General features: G+C 43.6%; 1 protein-coding gene across 7 annotated transcripts in view; it reads left to right on the top strand.

Moving 5' to 3' along the window:
* Positions 1 to 22721, top strand: part of LOC120812429 (sorting nexin-1-like) — a 44923-nt gene that overhangs the window by 17798 nt on the left and 4404 nt on the right. For all 7 annotated transcript variants that reach the window (XR_013454675.1, XR_013454674.1, XM_078097346.1 and 4 more), the window contains 3 exons: positions 22087 to 22130; positions 22380 to 22521; positions 22608 to 22686. Coding sequence is in view for 5 of the 7 variants with exons in the window: in XM_078097346.1 (XP_077953472.1) it covers positions 22087 to 22130; positions 22380 to 22521; positions 22608 to 22686 (265 nt within the window). In the remaining 2 variants the exon portion in view is untranslated. The remainder of the gene's footprint in view (positions 1 to 22086; positions 22131 to 22379; positions 22522 to 22607; positions 22687 to 22721) is intronic.

Genomic DNA, 22721 nt, shown 5'->3' with positions numbered 1-22721 from the left:
TATTTACAGGCCACCTAAATATTCTGCACATTTTTTTGAGGATTTTACTGAATTATTGTCTAGCATTTCTACCGACTTTTACTGTCTAGTTATAACTGGTGACTTTAATTTTCATACTGACGATTTGAATGACAAGGGTGCAAAAGAACTTTTGACTATTTTAGACACATTTGAACTGTCTCAACATGTGAAAGAGGCTACTCATTGTAAGGGACACACCCTGGACCTGATTATCACAAAAGGTCTCATTGTTTCGGATGTTTTTGTGACTGATCCCTCATTGTCTGACCACTTCTGTGTTTTCTTTAATATTTCTTTCATTCCTGACACACAATCAGATTCGAATACTGTCAAAAAACGGTACATCAATGAACATACTAATGTACTCTTTAAAAATGTCATCTCCTCGTTACCACCTCTAATCCCATGTCATGCTGATAATCTTGTAAACAACTTTAATTCCAAAATTTTGAATGTTATAGATGACATTGCACCTGTTACGGTTAAAACCAGTTCTAGTAAGCAAAAGGCACCCTGGAGAAAAGCTGCTGTTGTAACAGCCCAGAGAAGAGAGTGCAGGAAGGCTGAACGAATCTGGCGGAATACAAAACTTCATATCCACCATGACATCTATAAAGAGCGCCTCCGGGCCTACAATTTAGACTTAAAAAGTGCTAGGGAAACATTCTTCTCCAACATCATTAACAACAACACTAATAAGGCAAAAACCCTATTTGAAACTGTTGACAGACTGACCAACCCCCCAACACAAATACCACCTGAACTCCATTCCACACAGAAATGCAACGAGTTTGCGTTCTTTTATACTGATAAAATTGAAGGCATCAGACGCGCCATTAATATCTCAAACAAAAATGTTGGATCACCACCCTATTTAGGAAAAGTAACACAGCAATGATGACAAGCTTTAATGCCATAGACTCTCAAACTCTAGTGGAGACGGTGACAAATTTAAAACCATCCACCTGCTGTCTTGATGCTCTACCTACCAACTTCTTTAAGAATGTTTTTGACTGCCTAGCAACAGACGTATTACAAATAGTTAATAACTCTATTCAGACAGGCCATTTCCCAAAAGCTTTCAAAACTGCAGTTATTAAACCTCTCCTAAAAAAGCGGAGCCTAGATGGCTCTATTATCAACAACTACAGACCAATTTCAAATCTACCTTTCATAAGTAAAATAATTGAGAAAGTTGTCCTACAACAACTTAATCACTTCCTGGCTTCAACTGGCTGCCACGACAATTTCCAGTCAGGATTTCGACCTCTTCATAGCACCGAGACGGCCCTTATTAAAGTTGTAAATGACATCCGTCTTAACACAGACTCTGGCAAAACTTCAATATTAATGCTATTAGACCTCAGTGCTGCATTTGATACTGTCGACCACTCATTACTTTTGGACAGGTTGGAAAACTGGGTGGGGCTCTCAGGCACAGTCTTAAGCTGGTTCAGGTCATATCTACAAGACAGGAACTATTTTGTTTCCATTGTGACTTCGTATCAGAAATAACCGACGTAACGTGTGGAGTCCCCCAAGGTTCGATCTTAGGGCCGACGTTATTCAACATCTACATGCTCCCACTAGGACAAATCATGCAAAGAAATAAAATTGACCACCATTGCTACGCTGATGACACCCAAATCTATGTAGCGCTATCACCAAACGACTATCGCCCCATAGATCTTCTGTGCCAGTGCATTGAGCAAATCAAAGACTGGATGTGTCAAAATTTCCTACAACTAAAATGAAGACAAAACTGAGATCATTGTATTTGGTGCTATAAAAGAAAGGTTTAAAGTAACCCAACACCTTCACTCTCTGTCCCTGAAAACATCAAATAAAGCCAGAAATGTGGGGGTTATTATGGATTCAGATTTACACTTGGAGAGTCACATCAAATCAGTAACAAAATCGGCCTACTACCACCTCAAAAATGTAGCACGACTTAGAGGGCTCATGTCAGCTCAAGACTTAGAAACACTTGTACATGCCTTTATAACTAGTAGGCTAGACTATTGTAATGGTCTCCTTGCAGGTCTTCCAAAAAAAAAACTGTCAGGCAGCTCCAGCTTGTTCAGAACGCTGCTGCTAGAGTTCTAACAAAGACCAAAAAATGTGAGCACATTACACCAATTCTTAATCCTTACATTGGCTCCCAGTATGTCAGAGAATTAATTTCAAAATCCTACTGCTCACATATAAATCACTACATGGTTTAGGGCCAAAGTATATCACTGATATGCTTCGACTACATAAGCCTTCAAGATCACTAAAATCTCTGACACCAATCTGTTAGTGATTCCCAGAGTAAATACAAATCATGGGAAAGCATCATTTAGTTACTAGGCAACAAACAGCTGGAATAAACTTCCTGAAGATTTAAGACTTGCCCCAACTCTGACCACGTTTAAAACAAGACTGAAAACTTTTATGTTCAGCTTCGCCTTCTGCTAAATTTTACCCACATTGCACTTTTAACCTCTGCCTTTAATTAAACAATTTAAATAAGATTTTAATTTACAATTGTATTTGCTGTATTTAATTGTCTTTTAATTCCTGCATTTTATTTCACTTTATTGTATGAAATGTTATAATGTGAAGCACATTGAGTCTGCCTTGTGTATGAAAAGTGCTATACAAATAAAATTGCCTTGCCTTGCCTAATGATAAGAGTCCTGATGCAGAGGATGCAACAGCATCCACCTAGGAATAGAATGCTGGCCATAATGGAGACTGTTATCACAGAAATAAACAATTTGTATTTACTAAATCATGAGTCCAATAAACCTGAGAAGCGGTTGTCGATGTCACTGTTCTCTGCTGGTTCTTCAGTGAGAGCTCTCAGCAGTGGTTCACCTCCATTTGTGTGTGCGGGTGTTTTCTCGATCATTTCAGGATCTCTTGTGCTAAATGGTTGTTGTTGTTGTCCATGGGGCAGTGTTTGTAGAGGGGCTCGGAAACTTGGAAGTGTCTGTACTGGAAATCGATGGCTCTGATGTGACCCGTGGGTCTGAGGTTATGTCTGTGCTGGGCTGTCGTTGTCCCCCATTAGTGTGAGGTGGTCTTGGAACTGTGTTGTCCCTCAAAAGGGAGACTGAGGTTGCTTGGACCCTTTCTGAATCGGTCCTAGTCTTGCTTCTGGTTCTCCTAGAACGATGCTTGTCTTGCTTCTGGTCCGGCTCTGCGGTGCTGGTTCTGCTGTGGTCGGTCCTGATGCTTCCTCCTGGTCCTGCACGGTGGTCAAGCAGACTCTGGGCTGAGGACGTCCTTCCTCTCAGCGAGATGACGGTTGTTTGGTCACTGCTCACGGTTCCTTTGGTGCCGCTCAGGTTGTTGACAGGTGGTCTCTCCTCTTCTGTGTCATCCCTCTCTGCTCCAGCAGGGGTAGAGGTGCGTCTTCTAGATCCTGTGTGTGACTTGAAACTCATTAGACACCCCCCCAGGTATTCCCATAGCTTCTATTCTACTGATGTGGGTTTTAGGTTAATGTAGTTTATCAATTATTGGTGATGCATTCCTGTCTGTTGTTCACTGTGTCTATAGTTATGTTTTGTTTAATCGGGACAATACTGTTATCTTAATAAGTACGACTCAACGGAAAGGTGAATCTCTTTCACCGTCCGACCAGATGTTCAATGTGAATATGTTTATTTACTGTATAGTTCTATATCAGGGAAATGTTTGGACATTATGAATCATGAACCTTGATCTCTTGTTCTCACAATAATATCAACCGTGTGTATTTGCTTGTATATCTCAATCATTTTAGCTTGGATTTAAATGAGGGGTTTCTGTCCCTTTTCTTAATTAATTACTTGAAGTTGTGTGGTAGTAACTTGTACAAAAACTAAAGTGTTTGTGGGATTATGCATGAGTGTATACTTCCTCTTGTTATCAAAGGCTTGGTCAGGCGACGCGTAGTGGTCGTCATTGACGTGTGATTGAGATCCACTCTCTTCTTGATCCTGTGAATGTCGCAGTTCCTGTGACCAGACTAATCCGAGGTGTTGGAAGATCAGGATTCCCTGGTCAGCTGTTGAATAGAGAAGCACAATGGGGTGCTTACGTGTGTGTCTGTGTGTGTGTGTGTGTGTGTGTGTGTGTGTGTGTGCGTGTGTGTGTGTGTATGTGTGCGTGTGTGCGTGCGTGTGTGTGTGTGTGTGTGTGTCTTGGTGCTCTTCCCAGGTGTTCCTCCTGGTCTTTGTATTTTGTGCAAATTTAAAACATTCCTTATGTAGTCCTTAATTCTTTCCGTTCTAGACATTATTTTCTTAATTTTAGCTTTAACTGTACCATTTACTTTACTATCAGTCCTGCTGACTGAATGAGAAGAACAATATTTCAAATTCATTCCAGAAATAGAAGTCAAATTGTGAGATTCAACTCTTGTGAGCTGTTCACAATACATTTCCTCTGGTATCTAAATCTTTCTTTTAGTAATTTATTTTGTTTTCCCATCGTTCAATTTGGAAAAATATTTCTATATCTACATCCCTCTTGTTTATTTTAAGACATGTCTCAAAATAAATGTGTTAGAATCAGAATCAGGTCAGCTTCAGACGTCTTTGCATTGTCTCAAAGTTCGACGCTGGCTGGCGAGCTCTTCCTTTAAATTGAAAAATAGAAATTAAGAAAACAACAGTCCCTATGCAGTGATATAGAAAAATGATTAAAGCATGATACACAGAATATTTGCATTCAAACAGTGTGTGTGGTTTTCAAATTCGGATCCGGGACTCTAAGACCATGTTACTCTCAACAGAACCCCTGTAAAAAATAGTTACCTTTATCCCGTTTGTTGTTGTATTGGGAGACCTGCTAAGTCCCTCCTGTTGGTCAGCTGTCTGCACCCTTTGACCTCTGCATCTAACCAATCCGTTCGCTGCTCCCTCCTGTTCTCCTTGCAGCCTCTCTGGGCTCCAGGATGTGATGTGATGTGATGTGTGATGTGATGATCTGTCACAAAAACCTTGAACAACTGTTTAACCTTCTAACCGTCTTTCCCATCTTTACACTTACGCTTACCATTTACTGTACCGTCAAACACCTTATGTGTGTCTTTCATCAGTTTTCAACTTCCCTTGTCCTACTTAACTTACATTTGCCCATCAAGATCAACCATCTGTTGGCCCACTGAGGGCCCCCACCATTACAGTCAATTTACCATTGTCTTTGTGACTTTCCATCACAATTGGACTTGCATTTGCATTCTCAGTCTTCAGGGCTGCAGCAGCTTTCGGGGGTTTCAGCAACACTTATTGTTACCTGCGTTCTCTACCTGTGAACTCAAAACTCAACTCATGGTTTGTTAGTGACCTAGAACATTCATTTATTCCTAATGAAAATGATAGATTATCAATATATATCATGTGTAGTTACATGTTTGTATGATTTGTTGATAAAATCATTACAGGATGATGGTCTGTAACAAAGTTTTCCATTCTGTACTGCTATTACTAATGTTATCCTATGATCTAAAATTTGCTTCCGTCATTAAGATGCTGTATGAGATGTACCATGCACTGTACATCTCATATCCACACTCAACAACTTGCAGCCTATCACTAGGTTTAAGAGAAAATTATTTACAACAAGGTCTACAGATTTGGCTCAAATCACATTATTTCCCACTCATTTAAACGTCTCCCTCTGTGCTAACTATTTACATATATTCACCCACTGGACTGTTTCTACGTCCCTATGGGTCGCACCTCTCTCGGAACGACTCTGTTGTGTTCAAAAATGAAGAAAACTCCGGACGTACAAAGGATACCGCAGATCGAAAAAGTTAGATCGAAAGAGTTTAATAAAAGAATAAGCGTTGCGCTAAAAAGTTAACACCTCGATCGAGGATTCGCAAGCTTCCCCAGTCCACAGGCCACAGAGAGTCCTTTGACTACAACGTAGTTAACTGTCTACCGGTTTCACTCACGAACCCCGAACGAAGGGACAAACACGTACATATATAGACAATCGGAAAGGTTTGAAAACTATTCTATTGGTTCACAGAGTTCTTCTATGATGATTGGGTTAAAGTTGGTGCGCTAGGCAGTGTCCACGCCTCTGGGCACATGACGTCTTCTGATGCGTTCAATGTTGACTAGTTATTTGAAGTGGTGCAATGTGGTATTACACTGGATGTCGCGTTCAGTGTAACCTGGGTTTTTTAGTGTCTCAGTCAATGTAAATGGTTTTATTACATTTTCCTGTATGCACATTACATTTAATACAATGATATTTTAGCTTATTGACTCAATTGATTGGTCTCAGAATTACAGTTATACATTGACATTACATCGTTCTCATTTCTTTATTGATTACATAATCCAAAGGAGGAGGATTGATTTTTAATAACCTACAATCCATCCCTTTACACCAATCTTGGTGTAAACAATTCACACGTAATGAACAAAATACATAGGTAGGGGAGTGACAGTCGGATCAATGTCAGTCTTGTCAAAAGAGTCATCTGTATCACTGAGATCCATACTTACCACCGGCATCATCCGGGATTGGTTTTCCTGTGCGGTGGGTATGAGTCTAGTCATGAGGGTTCTGATACAGGGGATACAACAGCATCCAAATAGGATGAGAATGCTGGCCATGATGATGATTGCGGTGAGTGCAGATATGAACAATTGCTTGTATTTACCAAACCACGAGTCCAGAAAACCTGTGAATGAGTTGTCAATGCCACTGTTCTCGGTTAGTTCTTCACTAAGGGAACTCAGTCCTGCCAATGCTCTAGTCACAGATCCGTCGGGGGCAGTGTTATTGGGAATAAAAGTACAGCACATAGATCCAAACATCTTACACACTCCGCCCTTCTCAGCCAGCAGCATGTCCAGAGCCATTCTATTTTGCCATGCCATTAGTGAGGTTTTATCCAATTGCTCTAACAGTCCTTCGATTGCATCTCTAGTGTAATCGACAAATCTTTGCTGGTTGTAATAGATGTAATTAATCCAATCTACATTCTTGTTAATAGTGGGCCACAGGAATATAGATTCAAATCCTGCAGCTATTTGGTTACAGGCTTTGTATTGGTCGGGGACCCCTCTCGGAACACCTATGGTGTCAATGTAGATGTTCTTGTCGAATGAAGTTGCAAGCATTTCTCTGCGGTTTCTGTCTAGTGCTTGGTTGCGGGAGGTTCTTATTTTTAGAATGTTGTGAGTTTGTTTGTGTAGTAGAATCATAGACATGGGCATGATTAGACGGACCATAGCACAGGTACCTGTCCAACTCTTAGGGAGGTAGACTCTAAGGATTCTGTCCCCACAATACCACCACAATACCAGTTTTGTTCAAAAACTCTGCTGGTCGTCACATTCCGCTCTCCCGCTGTAATGTTAAAAATGGTGGAACAGTCTGTCAAGATTCCAACTTCTTCTGATCCTTGACTGCTATGTAAACAAGTATAGTTGCCTGGATAATACATGAACGTCGGAGGATTAACTGGTTGCACTGCTGGGAAAAGTAAGTTTAAGGAAGTACAGTTGCTGCTTGTCTGCCCCTGGAAGAAAGACAACATGCATAAAAAACCATCTGGATCATTATTGGGGTTCAGGGTGAAGGGCACAGTGGCCAATTGAGGTCGATTAAGGTCTTTCGCGGTGTACAATAACCAATTAAGCCAGTGTACCCGGTTTCAGTTGCTATGGTCAGTCTTGTGGAGGAGATATTCAAATACTTTATTAATGGTTGAGGGATAGGAGATGTCTCCTTTGGTGGAGCTGTCGCAGTTTCGGATTCAGGCATTACTGTGGAAGATGGGGTTTCTGGGTTAGATACAGTCAGAACAATATCCCACCAGGGATCAGGTCCTTCTTTATCCACCCCCAGCTTATAGATTCCAGTCATGTCTAGTTGCTGGATGGATCTGAGGTTTTGTGGTGAATGTGTTTCTTTCCCTGTTAGATCGTTTGGTTCGGTGATGAACTTCTGCAAAATTCTGTCCCTGGGTACAATCTTTACCATTATGTACGGTGGAATTCAGTTGTGGTTCTGGTTTGGTCAGGGCGGTTTTTCCTCTTGCTTTTATTGGTCCTCCCCACCATAGAAGTGGAAAGAGTATGACACCAGTAAAGAAGACCATCCCTAACCAGAATTTAGATGCAGTGAGACCACACCTCTTTCTGATTCTTCTCCCTCCGAGATTCTCCATCCCTGTCAAACTCATTCCTTTGAATTTATCAAATCTTGCCGTGTAAGTGATCTAGTTGGTGGTTCTGCTGCTTGACAATGGGTTAGATGATGCCACTTAGTTTTGGTGTGACCTCTTACTTGGAGTGCGTGTGAAGTCCTTGCAATGACTTCAAACGGTCCAATCCACCACGGTTCAGTCCACTTTCTTTTGTGAACTTTCAACCTTACCCAATCACCTGGTTCCGCTGATGACACGTTCTCATCAGTTGGTGTCTGGTTGGCTCTTTGAATCTGTGTAGACAAAACTCCAAGCTGGTCACATAACTTTCCATAATATTCAGACTCTTCAACTTGAAATATGTCTATCATAGGACTGTCTCCCAACTCTCTGTCTGGACCCGGCATGGCTCTCCCTGTCATCAATTCATGAGGAGAAAGGAAAGTTTTCCCTCCCTGTGAGGACCGCATAGACATTAATGCAAGAGGTAAAGCATCCAACCAGGTAAGCTTAGTGGCGTGACAAATCTTAGCTATTTTGGACTTAATGGTCCAATTAGCTCTCTCGACTATCCCCTGCGACTGTGGGTGATAGACTGCTCCATGTGTGTGTGTGATGCCCAAATACTTTTCAACCTTGTGTAAGTGTTTGTTTGCAAAATGTGTGCCATTGTCAGAACTGATTCTTCTGGGAACTCCATATCTTGGTAGGAGCTCATTCTTCAGCCATTTGATTACCCTTTTGGCATCTTCTTTTTTACAGGGGATGGCTTCAACCCACCTGGTATACCGGTCTATCATTACCAGTAGGAATCTGTACCCCTTCACTCGGTTTTCTGCTCCCATGTCTGTGTAATCGATGCAGATTTCTTTGAAGGGGGCATCTGGAACTGGGAATGCTCCTTGTGGACATTTGTATGTTTTTTTCAGGTTGAAACTATTGCAAGTTGGGCATTCTTGGTGGTATAGGTTGACCAATTCTTTCATATATGGATGCCACCATATTCTGGAAACTTCTTTGGTTCTTTTGGAGTTGACATGCGAAGGGCCATGAGCCTGTTTGATGATACCTTGGTACAGTTTTGCTGGTGCCACAAGTCTTCCATCATGTGATCTCCACAGTCCTTCTTTCTGTGTTGCTCCCTTTTGGGACCACTGGTTCTGTTCATACACCGCTGCTTCTTTCTGCATTAGTTTGATGTCTTCAATTCCCAGTGTTGGCAGTTGTGGTGTTGTGATGGTTATCATTTGTCTGGTATAACCTCCAGCTTTCTTTGCTGCAAGGTCTGCTGCTTCATTTCCTTTTGCGACTGATGTTTGGGATTTTTGATGTCCTTTGCATTTCATTACTGCTACTTTAGTTGGCAGTAATATGGCTTTAATTAGTCGTTCTAATAGTTCTTTGTGTTTCACTGGCGTGTTTGCTGTTGCTACATGAACTGCACCATGTGCGTATGCAGAGTCTGTATAAATGTTTACCGTGTGGCATCATCATCTTTTGTGGTATAGTTGTATGTGCAGTGATAGGGGTCTTCTGGTGGGAACTATGGGATGTTGAATTAATATCCATGGCTTCCAATCCATGAAAGCCTTGATGATGCCTGGATCTTCAGGTGTCTCTGGATTTAGTGTCGTCCAATAGACTCTTGTGGATGGAGCAGCATGTGGTGCTGTGTCAGGGGCCATCAACATTATTCTCTGGCCGTTGGTCCGAGGTTCTAGTGCGAGACCTCCTGGGGCTGTCATATAGAGTCCATCTGGTGTGCAATATATTGTGATTCCTAATTTTCTTAATAAAACTCTTCCTGCTAAATCAATGGGCGTTGTGGGGGCGTGTAGGAAAGAGTGTTTAATTGTCGTGTTGCCGACTTGAATCTGTAAAGCTTTCGTGTAATATTGTTTTTGTGGCATTCCCGAGTACCCAACCACCATTAATGATTCTTGGGAGAGTGGGGGTGTTTGGTAATGAAGTCTTGCAATGCAGGATGCAGATGCACCGGTATCCACCATCAAGTCTTTCTTCTCTCCTTCGATGACACAGGTGATGATGGGTTCCCTGCCTAGTGAGACTGTCACCCCTGCGTCAGGGTCCTCTGGGCATCGTCAACAGTCTTCATACTGCTCCCATTCTCTGGTTGGCAGTTGATGGGCATGGGGCTATTTGGTCCTCCTCTTCCTCTTCCCATGAACTGTCCTCCATACTGCTGTGCGTTTGTGGCTTGGAAACAGTGTCGTGCCCAGTGCTCGTCTTTTCCACAGTAGTTGCAGTAATTTGTACGTGGTTGGAAACCAGTAGGGAGCTCTTTGGGTCCACTGTTGAGTGGGTTGTTGGGCCAGTGTTTTGGATTCATTTTGTGTTAATGCTTGTTTCACAGCGTCTTGAATTTGGACAGCAAGGTCGGTTATGGCGGGCATTTGTTTTTTGGGTTTCGTTTGGGCTGCTGCAGTGTCTTTCTCTGTCAACTGCATTTTGAGCAGCCGGAGCTCCATGGCGGTTTTACCTTCTTTTTCTTGTTCCTGTTTCTCCATGTATATCTTGGTTTGGTGGATGACATGATCTTTCCAGACATTATCAGACCGGTTTGCCAGACCGACTGTTTCTTTGAGTTTGGTCTCAACAGCTGTGGGGAGCCCTTTTATGACTGCAGTTTTCCACATGGCTTTGGTCGTTTTATCGGTGTCATGGCGGTATCCTGTTGCAGTTTCCCAAGCGTCTGCAGTTCTCTTGAGGTAGATGTGTGGTTCCTCTCCTGTCTGGTACTTGATTCCACTGTGGAGGTTGGGAGTGTGGGGCCATTTTATCCTAATAGCGTTGTTCAATTGTCCTGCAACGCGTGTGAGAGGCTCGTGGTCGGGAAGAGTGTGCACCTTGGCGTGTTGTTGTACTGCGATACTCTTCACCAAGCTAGAGCACTGGGTGAGGAGGGATCTCATATCTCTGAGAGCCAGCGTGTGTCCTGCTGTCAGTGTGTTTAGCGCTCTCAGCCATGGTTTCCCTCCATCTTCAATTGATGGCAGTTTCTCTACTATCATCTGGGTGTCTCTCATGCTGAAGGGTTGATATTGTTGTTGTCCATTGGGTAGTGACAGAAGGGGGGCTTGGAAGTCGGGATGGGCATGTACCGGGAGCTGATGACTTATATGACTTCTGGACCTGAGGTTGTGGTTATGTTGGGCTGGGGCGGTGTGGTCTCCTATCAGTGCGAGGTGTTCCGGGAACTGGACTGTCCCCCGGAATGGGAGGTCAAATGGTCGCTGGGCGCCCTCCGTATAAGACCTTGGAGAGTTCTGGTCTCCCTGGAGAGATTCTGGCCTTGTAGTGTGGTTGGGTAGACCAGTAGTAAGTGGGTGCTTTGTTCTGGCGGGATTGGGGTCGTCCAGTCACCGTTCGCGTAATTTCCGTTGGAGCCGCTCAAGTTGAGAGGGTCGACGGAGGACTCTCCTCTCTGGTGCCATGCTGGGTCATATTCCGCTGCTGCTGGGGTTGTGGTGTGACTTTCAGGTCCTGCTGAATTGAGGAATGGATTTGGGCTTTGTTGCATGCTGGCTTCATGGCTGTTCGTCTGACCGCGCATGCTGTTTTCCGTCAGCTCTTCCCCAGCGGTCAGGTGTCTTTTCACTGTGTCGGTGAGGTTCTCTATTTGTGTTGTGAGAATGCTCACGGCATGGTCAGTTAATGTTGAGCTTACGTCCAGTGTCCCTCCTTTGACCTCCAGTATGGGTGCTTGTAGCTGGGGTTCAAAAGGACGTCCTGCTGCATATGGGGGGGCATGAGAGAGGGATAAGGGAAGGATAGAGCGGGCTCGCTCCTGTCATTGTCTTTTTGTCTGGCATCTCTGTTGGTGTACTCTCGTGGTTTCAGGCATAAGGGGTAGCGTGGGAGAATCAGCATCAATGGAAACAGGAGACATGTAGGCAATTTTCATTTTGTCCATCCCATCTACTATTGTGGATTTGGATCTAAACCATGCTCTTTTCATATTGTTTACTTCGGCCATCACCAGTCTTTGGTGAAGGATTGTCAGCAGACTCTGCCTCTGTTCTTTGGTGGGGAGTGTCATATTTGATTGGTCCAACAGTCCGTCGGTTCTCCATTCCAAAATGCGCTCTTTATTCTCCTCTCCGTCTTGTGTCTGTCCTGAGGTGCGGTGACATCCCCAATTTTCCTGCACAGCACGTCAAGCCATGTATAGGTTTTTTTTGTAGTAGTCATCTTCAGGTCTGACTAAATGTTGTTGTAAACAATACCAACCGTTGAATGTGAAAGATACTAAGATTGGTTAGGGTGCTCGTAAAAATGTATGGAAATGGGAAAAAAACTCGTTAGATTATGGAAATATGCGGAAATGGGAAAAATGGTTATGGTGATTATAGAAATGTGCGAAAATGTGAAAAAATGATTATGTTATAGAAATGTACGAACAATGGGGAAAAATGGTTATGGTGATTATAGAAATGTACGAAAATGGGAAAAACAGGTTAGATTACAGAAATGTACGGACAATGGGAAAAATGGTTATGGTGATTATAGAAATGTGCGAAAATGTGAAAAAATGATTATGTTATAGAAATGTACGAACAATGGGGAAAAATGGTTATGGTGATTATAGAAATGTACGAAAATGGGAAAAACAGGTTAGATTACAGAAATGTATGGACAATGGGAAAAATGGTTATGGTGATTATAGAAATGTACGAAAATGAGAAAGATATGTTAGAGAGAATGCCGACGGTTTAACATGCAGTAAAAGAGATATCGTGCAGACAGAAATTCCAGTTTCGGAAGTGGGATGGTGAGAAAAAAATCAAAAAGGCACCACTGTCAGCAACAATGCTGGCGGGGAACAATAATCACATTGCGGCATAAGTTTGTCATAATTAATATCAATTATTTTCCAAACCGTTGAATATGTGTCAGGAATAATGCTCAATAAGTCTAATGGTTAATCAAAACAATAGGCCACTATGTCAAACTTTAACGTAAATAGCACTGTTCTCAATGCTTAAATGTCAGTATGGGTGGTTGGTGAACTCTTACCGCTTCGTTCATCCACTAGATATCAGTATTTAAAATTTGTAAAAGTATGTTAATTGGTTCTCAATCCGCCATTTTGTAATTACATTCACTATTCATTTCCGGCCTCCATCTTGTAATGTTCCAAGAAACATGTGCTCCGCGTTCCCCACCCCCAAACGATGGTGGTTTCGGTCACGGTTTAGACCATGTGCTCCTTTGTTCTCTATATTAGGCCACAAACCAAAAAAGGTAACCGGTTTCGGTCTTTTCAGAACAAACACATAAATTATATACAAATTCGCAACGTTATTCACCGACCGTTATGTATTGTAAATTTACCATTAATTTTGCAATCTGGGTCGTTTTTCCAATCTAATTAAATGCTGACCATGTCGCCATGACTCTGGCCTTGTTCCTGCATACAATACAATTTACCAAATTGTTGTGTTCAAAAATGAAGAAAACTCCGGACGAACAAAGGATACCGCAGATCGAAAAAGTTAGATCGAAAGAGTTTAATAAAAGAATAAGCGTTAAAAGTTAACACCTCGATCGAGGATTCGCAAGCTTCCCCAGTCCACAGGCCACAGAGAGTCCTTTGACTACAACGTAGTTAACTGTCTACCGGTTTCACTCACGAACCCCGAACGAAGGGACAAACACGTACATATATAGACAATCGGAAAGGTGTGAAAACTATTCTATTGGTTTACAGAATTCTTCTATGATGATTGGGTTAAAGTTGGTGCGGTGGACAGTGTCCACGCCTCTGGGCACATGACGTCTTCTGATGCGTTCAATGTTGACTAGTTATTTGAAGTGGTGCAATGTGGTATTACACTGAATGTCGCGTTCAGTGTAACCTGGGTTTTTTAGTGTCTCTGTCAATGTAAATGGTTTTATTACATTTTCCTGTATGCACATTACATTTAATACAATGATATTTTAGATTATTGACTCAATTAATTGGTCTCAGAATTACAGTTATACATTGACATTACATCGTTCTCATTTCTTTATTGATTACATAATTACAAAGGAGGAGGATTGAGTTTTTAATAACCTACAACTCCCTTTTGTCTTACCAGACCGGCTCCACAGACAGCGTCCTGTCCTTTGTCTCTTGCCCAAGTCCCATGGGTGTGTGTGCTAATGTGCATGCTAATGTGCATCTTCAGGTGTGCTGCTGCTGTGTGCCTATGTGTGATGTGTTGCAGACTCTGATTAGAGTCTCTCTTAAACTCAGTAATTTGTAAAAATGTTTAAACAATAAATGGGAAAATTGAGTTAATGTAAGCAGAGAACAATTATATACATGTTAAAACATAAAGAATCACATAGAGCCTAGAAAAAGTCAATAGACCGTTTGTAATGCAAACAAAAATCACATGGTCCTAAGGATGGAGGAAGAAAAAAAATGTTAGAATCATTTGGAAATGGAGACTGTTTAATGGAAATACAGAGTGGAGGTGGGAAATACAAAAACTGTTTTAACTGTTGCCGGCTGCCATTTTGGAAATCTCCAAAGCACATGTTCTCCACCCCCAGTAGTGGTGGATGACAAGTCATTGTTATCCCCTCTGTAGACCGTGCTGAGAATTTCTTTTTCAGCCATCTTTTAACCGTTTTCTCTATTTATCTCCGCCCGCCATCTTGTAATGTTCCAAAAACATGTGCTCCGCGTTCCCCAACCCCAACCAATGGTGGTTCCGATCACAGCCCTTTGTTTCAAAGAACAAAGCCTTGTAGGCCCTGTTTAGGCCATGTGCTCCTTTGTCCTCACGAGTTTAGGCTACAAAACAAAAACTTCACCTGTTGTGGTCTTTTCCAAACAAAACCATACAATATTCAATTATATACAAATTCGCAACGTTTTCAACTGATCTATATTTATTGTAAAAATGTATCCAGTAATTTATTATTTTCGGGTCTTGGCAGACGGCCGTGGCACTATCCTCACGTGCAAGGCGAGTTATATGATGATGATTATATGATTTCTTATCTTATCCCTTCTTATTTTAGGGCTATTCATCCCTGCACTTAATCACTTAGTCAGTTCTTGGCAACTACGGCGCGTGGCTCTGTCCTCACAAGTTCCAAATTTTTTAATCTTGTTATCTAGCCTAGACAACGAAGGACCGCTATTACAACGCAAACCTCTTCCACTAAATTACTGCTGGTAACACTCCTGGTTCCATCAGGCCTTGTGGACTTAACTCTGCTAGCGCGTTATACACAGTGCATTACGTATACAGTCTATAAATTGCTATACGTTTATCCCCAACCGGTTAGAGGCCTATACTAGGTTTCCATTCATTCTATGACTGATCAGTTAAATAACGTCGCCCATTCACTTAACGTTGACGCTACACAACCGAGCTTTGTTGATAACACACACAGAGACGTCCAAACAAACACTATATACAATGTGCTTTTTATCACAACGGCCATTCAAGCTAAGAGAAAACATTTTTTTTCTCTAAAATGTAGTTTACCTCAAAACATCGTATCTTGTCCACTCACACCTAAATGTTCTATGATAAACTATACAGCATTTCGGTTTTAAAACAACTGGTTGCCGGTTACCTTTTCGATGGCGCCGTGTGAGTGAAGAAAATCGATCGCTGGGCTTTGTTCAGATCAGCTGTTCCTCCGTCCGTCCATTGCTCTCCATCACGTCGGGATCACCAAATAGTTGTGTTCAAAAATGAAGAAACGCCGGACGGACAGAGGTCATCGCTGATCAAAAGGTTAAATCAAATGTATTTAATAAAAGACATGGTGTTGTGTTAAAAAGAACATCTCAGCTGAGAAGCCGCTGGCCTCAGCAACCAACAGGCCCCAGGTCAGTCCTTTGACCATCCCTAGTGCCCGTCTGTCGCCTCCACCAGCGAACTCGAGAACAATGGTTCCTACACGTATTTATAACAATGCATAAAGGTGGGAAAGTCAGTGTCCACACCTCTGGGAGTGGTCTTCTGGTGAGTTCAATGTAACTCGGATTTCAAATGGCCCTTAGTGAATATCAGTTGTTGTGCAAGTATTACATGCATGCATTCAGGTCGATTACATTACATTAAATACAATCATAACTGTACATTGGGATTATTCTATTACAGTTGCAGAATTACAGTGGTTTTACAATATTGTCATTAATTTATTGATTACACAGTTTCAAAATCATGGCTGTATTCTGGTGTACACTATATGCATTTTTATTAATTTTATGAACCGGATCGTCAATTTGTTTATAATATCCTACAGTATCTATACTTTACTGGAGTATTTATTTTTCAGACAACTTTTTACTTCTACTCCTTACATTTTAAAAACAGTCTCGTTACTTCCGGCTTGTTGCAGTTCAAAAACACAAAGATGAAAAAACCCATCTAGATAAATGGCGCTATCCGGACAGTGAATGATACTGTGGTTGGATGAGAAGTATAAACATTTAGCATCCCCCCGATTGGTTTTCTCCGCGATGCGCCGTTAGATCGGAGCGACACCGGGTGGGAAAAGTGGTCGGTGGAAAGTTGGTATTTAGCGATATGGAGCTGTTGACAGGTAGGCTTATTTATTCGGCCTACCTGCGCGGCGGAACAATGATTTCCGGAGAATGAACGGACGTCCAGGCGTTTATCTCTTTAGCCATCCGACTCGTGGCATTCTTTAATGTAAGCAGAACATGCTCAACTGCCCGCTCACGGGAGTGACGGGTACACACAGAGAAAAGGGGAGGGAACACTGCCCTTATATGGGAATGGTGCTCTTGATATCACGACCCAGGAAACAGTTACAGGTACATGCATTCATACACTCTTAACACTCCCACTTATGAATGACATGTATGCTGTGCAAAACTTACATGACCAAATAAACAAAAAAACAGAACAAAAACATGGCATAGTCAAATATCAACATTTTATACACCAAACATGATTTCCCCGAATTTCTTTAACTTAAGTTTGGAGGCAGGCTTTGTCATAACGTCTGCGACCATGTTGTCGGTGGGACAGTAAACAAGGGACATCTTGTCTTCCCTTATGGTAGACCTGATAAAGTGATATTTTATGTCCACATGCTTAAACCGTTGTCTGCACACCGGGTTCCTAACAAGCGCAATTGTTCCCTGGTTATCCTCGTAGACAACCGTTTTCTCATACACATAGGAATCCATCCCTCCCAGTAGTTGCTCCAAGTGAATACACTCCTGTATTGTCAGAGCTAGAGACATGTACTCGGCTTCGCATGTGGAGAGTGCTACTGTGGGTTGCTTCTTGGTTTTCCAAGATACTAATGAACTACCTTTACTCATACTCACACAATACCCGGTGGTACTGCGTCTGTCACTAACATCCGCAGCCCAGTCTGCGTCGCTATATGCTTGTATGCCTAGGCTTCCTTGGCTTTTTGTGAAACAGAGCTGTTTGTCTGCAGTACCTCTGAGGTACCGCAAAACATGTTTCACCGTGACCCAATGCTCATCTGTAGGGTCAGCAAAATGTTGTGATAACTTGTTCACTACGAAACATATGTCTGGGCGTGTACAGGTTGTCAGGTAAATGAGGCTGCCGACAGCCTCCCTGTACTTCTTCACATCAGAGATTTTAGGCGCACCTTCAGAGTATTCTAGCTTTGGTTCACATGGGGTTTCTCTAACCCTACACTCCTGCATGTCGAAACGATTCAGTAGTTTTTCAACAAACCTCCTTTGTGACACTTTTACCCAGCCGTCAGACTGGATGAAGTCCATGCCCAGAAAATACTTCAACCTGCCTAGGTCCTTCATCTTAAATCTGTTAGAAAGCATGTTTTTCACCCTCTCCAAACTCTGGGTGTTGCTGGCTGCGATGATCAGATCATCCACCCAAATGACCACTATTACCTTCCCTGTCTCTGTAGACTCTTTTGTGTAAACACAGTGGTCTGTCGGGTTCTGAATAAAGTTGTCATCTACTAGGCAGGTGTGGAGCATCTCATTCCAATTTCGCCCCGACTGCTTCAGGCCGTAGATTGACTTCTCTAGTTTACACACCAGCTCATCTCCCTCCTTTTTGTAACCTTCAGGTTGTTCCATGTAGATGTCTCGATCAATAGGGGCATGTAGGTAAGCGGTTTTCACATCCATTTGATGCAGAATCAAATCGTCTTGGGCTGCCTTCTGCATCACTACACGAATACTTGTCAGATTTGCTGTCGGTGAGAATGTCTCGCCATAATCTATCCCTGCTCTCTGGCTGTATCCTTTCGCTACAAACCTAGCTTTGTACTGGTCGTTTCCGTCAATGTCTCCCTTAATCGAATATACCCATTTTCCTCCCACTGTCTTCCTGCCCTCTGGTAGCTTAGTCAGGGTAAAGGTTTGGTTGTCTTCTAGGGACCCCATCTCCTCGTCCATTGCTTTCTTCCACTTTCCTGACTCAGTTGATGTCATGGCCTCTTTAAAGGTCAGAGGCACACCACAAACTGCTCGGTAGCAATAATCTACACTAGTTAGCGTACTGTCGTCATCAGCATCTTCCAGAGAATAATCTCTTAGATACCCCGGGGCTTTACGCTCTCTGGTAGGGTATCTCCCACTGTCGTGTGGCGTCTCCCTAGGATGCTTCTCGCAGTCGTCCTCTGATGCGGATTGTGGACGGTCAGTCAATACATCGGTGTTCGGTACGCTAGGCTGTGAAGTCTCTACTCCCTTATCACAACCCCCTTTGGGATCCAGTCCTAGCTCCTGAGTCTGAGTCTCATTTTCACAGGTTGTCTTGGTGACAAACTTTACCAGCCTGTGCTTCTGTACTTTTCCTTTGCCCGGGTAGTAAACTAGGTAGGCGGGACTGCCCTTGTCGTGCCCTACAAAGAATCCTCTGTCACACCTAGAATCTAGTTTGCCTCTGTCTTGCTGGTAGGCATAACACTCGGACCCGAATTTATGCATATCGGCTAAATTGCACTTTTTACCTGTCAGTGCTGTGTATGGGGTAGTGCCTGTGTGCTTGTTGAAACACCGGTTCCTGGTATAGGCTGCTTCCTGGATGGCATAGTGCCAAAGGCTCTTAGGTAAGCCACTGTCAATGAGCTTACATCTGGCCATCTCGAAAAGAGTTCGCCCTTCCCTTTCAGCTGTCCCGTTCTGGTGCGGAGAGTAAGGACAGGAAGTCTCGTGCCTGATTTTGTTCTTTCTCAGTAGTGTCTGAAACTCTCGGTTAGTAAATTCAGTCCCGTTATCTGATCTGATGCACTTCACAGTGCCGTAAGGCGCCACATCTGCCAGGTACTTCTCTGTAGCCTGAACTGCATCGCTTTTTGCTTTCAGAAAATAGACCAGCACTGCCCCCGTACACACGTCTGTGAAAGACTGCATGTATTTAAAACCATCTATGGACTCATTGTTAATTGGGCCGGTTAGGTCTGTGTTCACCAGCTCAAGCGGCGTCTTTGCTCTGTTAGTCGGGTCTCTGTTTCTCGTCTGCGTGAACTTCCCCTCTATGCATACTGCACATTCTTTATCAGGCCTGCGCTTTGGACCTTTAATGTGCATGCCCTCTGTCACGTCCTGCAATTTCAAGATATCGTCGTAATTACAGTGACCCATTACCTCATGCCATGTCTGAATATCATAGCTGACGTGACACACATCATCTAGATCACACTCGGTTTGCAGGTAGTACATTCTCTTACATACATAGATTTCAAACCTTGTGCCATCCGTTGACTCTAGAACGTCTTTTCCTTCATCGAAAAACACTTTGGCACCGTGGGCGGTAGCAGACTTCACTGAGAAGAGTTCTTGAGGGTACGAGGGAATGTAGAGAGCGTTCTTTAATGTCACTGTACACCGGTGCCCCCCACTGCTTATGAGACATACCTGTGCGTCTCCCCTGCCTTTCACCACACCGACAGTACGCTTCCCATCTGCAAGCTCCATACTGTGTCTCTCCGGCCTGAAGGTGCTGTCAAAGCTTTTGAACTTGCTTCTATCGTTGATGATGTGGGACGACGCGCCCGTGTCCACGATCATTCCCCTTCTCTGGGTCTGCAGCATTTTCCTTGAGAGACTGGCATCTTCTGTTTGTGCCCTGAAGGTGCGGTCTTCTCCTCCCGCGGCTCCCCGGTCGCCGTCTGGTTCACACCCGGGCCTACGGCCACCGCCGCCATCTTGTACACATGCGCACCGGGCGCCCCGCTCACGCTACTTCTTTGTGCACGCTTTGTCGGTGTGCCCCCTGCTTCTGCAAAAACTGCACCAAACTTTCTCTGTGCAGTCATCCCTTCTGTGGCCCTTTTCTCCGCACCGCCAACACACCATCTCCACTAGTCCAGTCTTTTTCCTCGGCGCCGCTTGCGCCCTCAGCACCCTTTCTCCTGCCTCTTCTAGGACTGGGTCTGCGTCTTCTGAAGCCTCAAAATTTCTTAGCTTTGCCTTGAACTCTCCCAGTGTCATGTCAGCTGAACCATGCGTCACCATCAGTGTGAACGGCTTGTACTTCTCCGGTAATCCCCTCATGATCATCGCCATCATCAGTCCCTCGCTCGGTGCTTCGCCTGCGCTCCTGAGTGCTGTAATGATCTGCTCAGCTCTGATGATGTATTTGGTTACGGTCTCGTTGTCAGCTTTCTTCAGCGCTGTCATTGTTATGTACAGGGAAACAATCCGGGGCCTACCTTTTCCGATGTAGTGTTCTTTTAACACTCTGAGACTCTCTCGGCCCTTGTCCTTTGTGTCTCTGAATATCAGCCCCAAGCTCGTGTTGTCAAGCAGCGGCGCCAATGCACAGTAGGCGTCCGCATTCAGCTTATCGTCTTTAGCCCTGTCTTCCTCCGACAGTGGTTCAGCGGGCTCTGTCAGGATTGTCTGCTTCAGCCCCACCCCGTGCATGCAGCACAGCATCCTCTCTTCCCAGAGCTCATACTCTTCTGCCCTCCCGTCAAAAGTGGGCCACTGGCTCTTGCTTCGGTTTGCCATGGCTGTTTGTAGTTCGGTTTAGCTCCCGTTTATTTAGCCTAGCTTTAGCTTCCCGGTTCTCCCGATGCTAAACTAGCTCTTTTGGATACTTCTGTATGCTAGCGCGGTCATGCTAGCCATCGACGCGCAAGTCCGTCAAACTTTGGAATCATTCCCGGTTCCTGGGCCCATAACCTGTTGACAGGTAGGCTTATTTATTCGGCCTACCTGCGCGGCGGAACAATGATTTCCGGAGAATGAACGGACGTCCAGGCGTTTATCTCTTTAGCCATCCGACTCGTGGCATTCTTTAATGTAAGCAGAACATGCTCAACTGCCCGCTCACGGGAGAGACGGGTACACACAGAGAAAAGGGGAGGGAACACTGCCCTTATATGGGAATGGTGCTCTTGATATCACGACCCAGGAAACAGTTACAGGTACATGCATTCATACACTCTTAACAGGAGCCTCCTCCTCTTCCTCACGCAGATTCCATGTAACGTTAAATGAGTATCTTCATACCCGTGGGTTTGTCCTAAATGTTTTTTTTATTATCAGGTCACGTGATCTGCAGGCACCTCCCGATCACATTGTAACGGACTGACGTGTTGTGTGAGCGAGGTTACGCATTAAGAGTTTGTCCCTAATGGAATTTCTTACATTACTTTTATACTTTAAGTAGTTTTGAAACCAGTACTTTTATATGTTTACTTAAGTAAAAACCTTGAGTTGATAATTCAACTTCTACAGGAGTCTTTTTAAACCCCAGTATCTGTACTTCTACTTGAGTAATGAATGTGAATACTTTTGACACCTCTGCCTATGTGCTATAAACATTAAGCAAGCACCGGTTGTTTTCAGATACTTGATTACATTTTTCAAACTTCGAGACTAAGCCCTTAATTAGTGAAACTAGTGATTTCTTGCACTGACTTTAATAGTTTTCTTTGTCCAGGTGATGGGATGAACGCCTACATGGCCTACAAAGTAACCACACAGGTAAAAACGTGTTGAATGGAGCATTACATTTAACCTAGAGTTGGTCATCTTTAATCCAGAGGACGTTTGCCCAGTTGGATGTGTGGTGACATTTTGTCATGAGAGGAAGGACTGTTCAGCGTCTTGTACGGAAAAACGCACCGGTCTTGAAAAGGGAAACTGAGATTACATGAGAATTCTTTAGTAGTAGCTCAAGCTTAAAGCCTCGTTGGTGGATTACACTCGACCAACGACGTGAATGTGTTTCAGACCCAGCTGGCCATGTTCCGCTACAAGACCTTTACAGCGAGGCGACGCTTCAGCGACTTCCTCGGCCTCTACGAGAAGCTGTCTGAAAAGCACGGACCCAATGGCTTCATCGTGCCTCCGCCCCCCGAGAAGAGCATTCTGGGTAGGCTGACTCGGCTTTACTGATGATACCGCGAGTTTAAGTGTGGTCTCTCAGTCAGCTTTAAGAACGGTTGTTATCTCGCTAAGGTATGACGAAGGTGAAGGTGGGAAAGGAAGATTCCTCATCTGCAGACTTTGTGGCGAGAAGAAGAGCTGCTCTGGAGAGGTAAAGGAGGGGGGAGGCAATTAAAGCTGCTTCAT

The sequence above is a fragment of the Gasterosteus aculeatus genome, chromosome Y (assembly GCF_964276395.1).
Source record: "Gasterosteus aculeatus chromosome Y, fGasAcu3.hap1.1, whole genome shotgun sequence".
Taxonomy (NCBI): Eukaryota; Metazoa; Chordata; class Actinopteri; order Perciformes; family Gasterosteidae; genus Gasterosteus; species Gasterosteus aculeatus.
The sequence above is the reverse complement of the archived record's forward strand: the minus strand, read 5'-3'. Positions and strand labels throughout refer to the sequence as shown.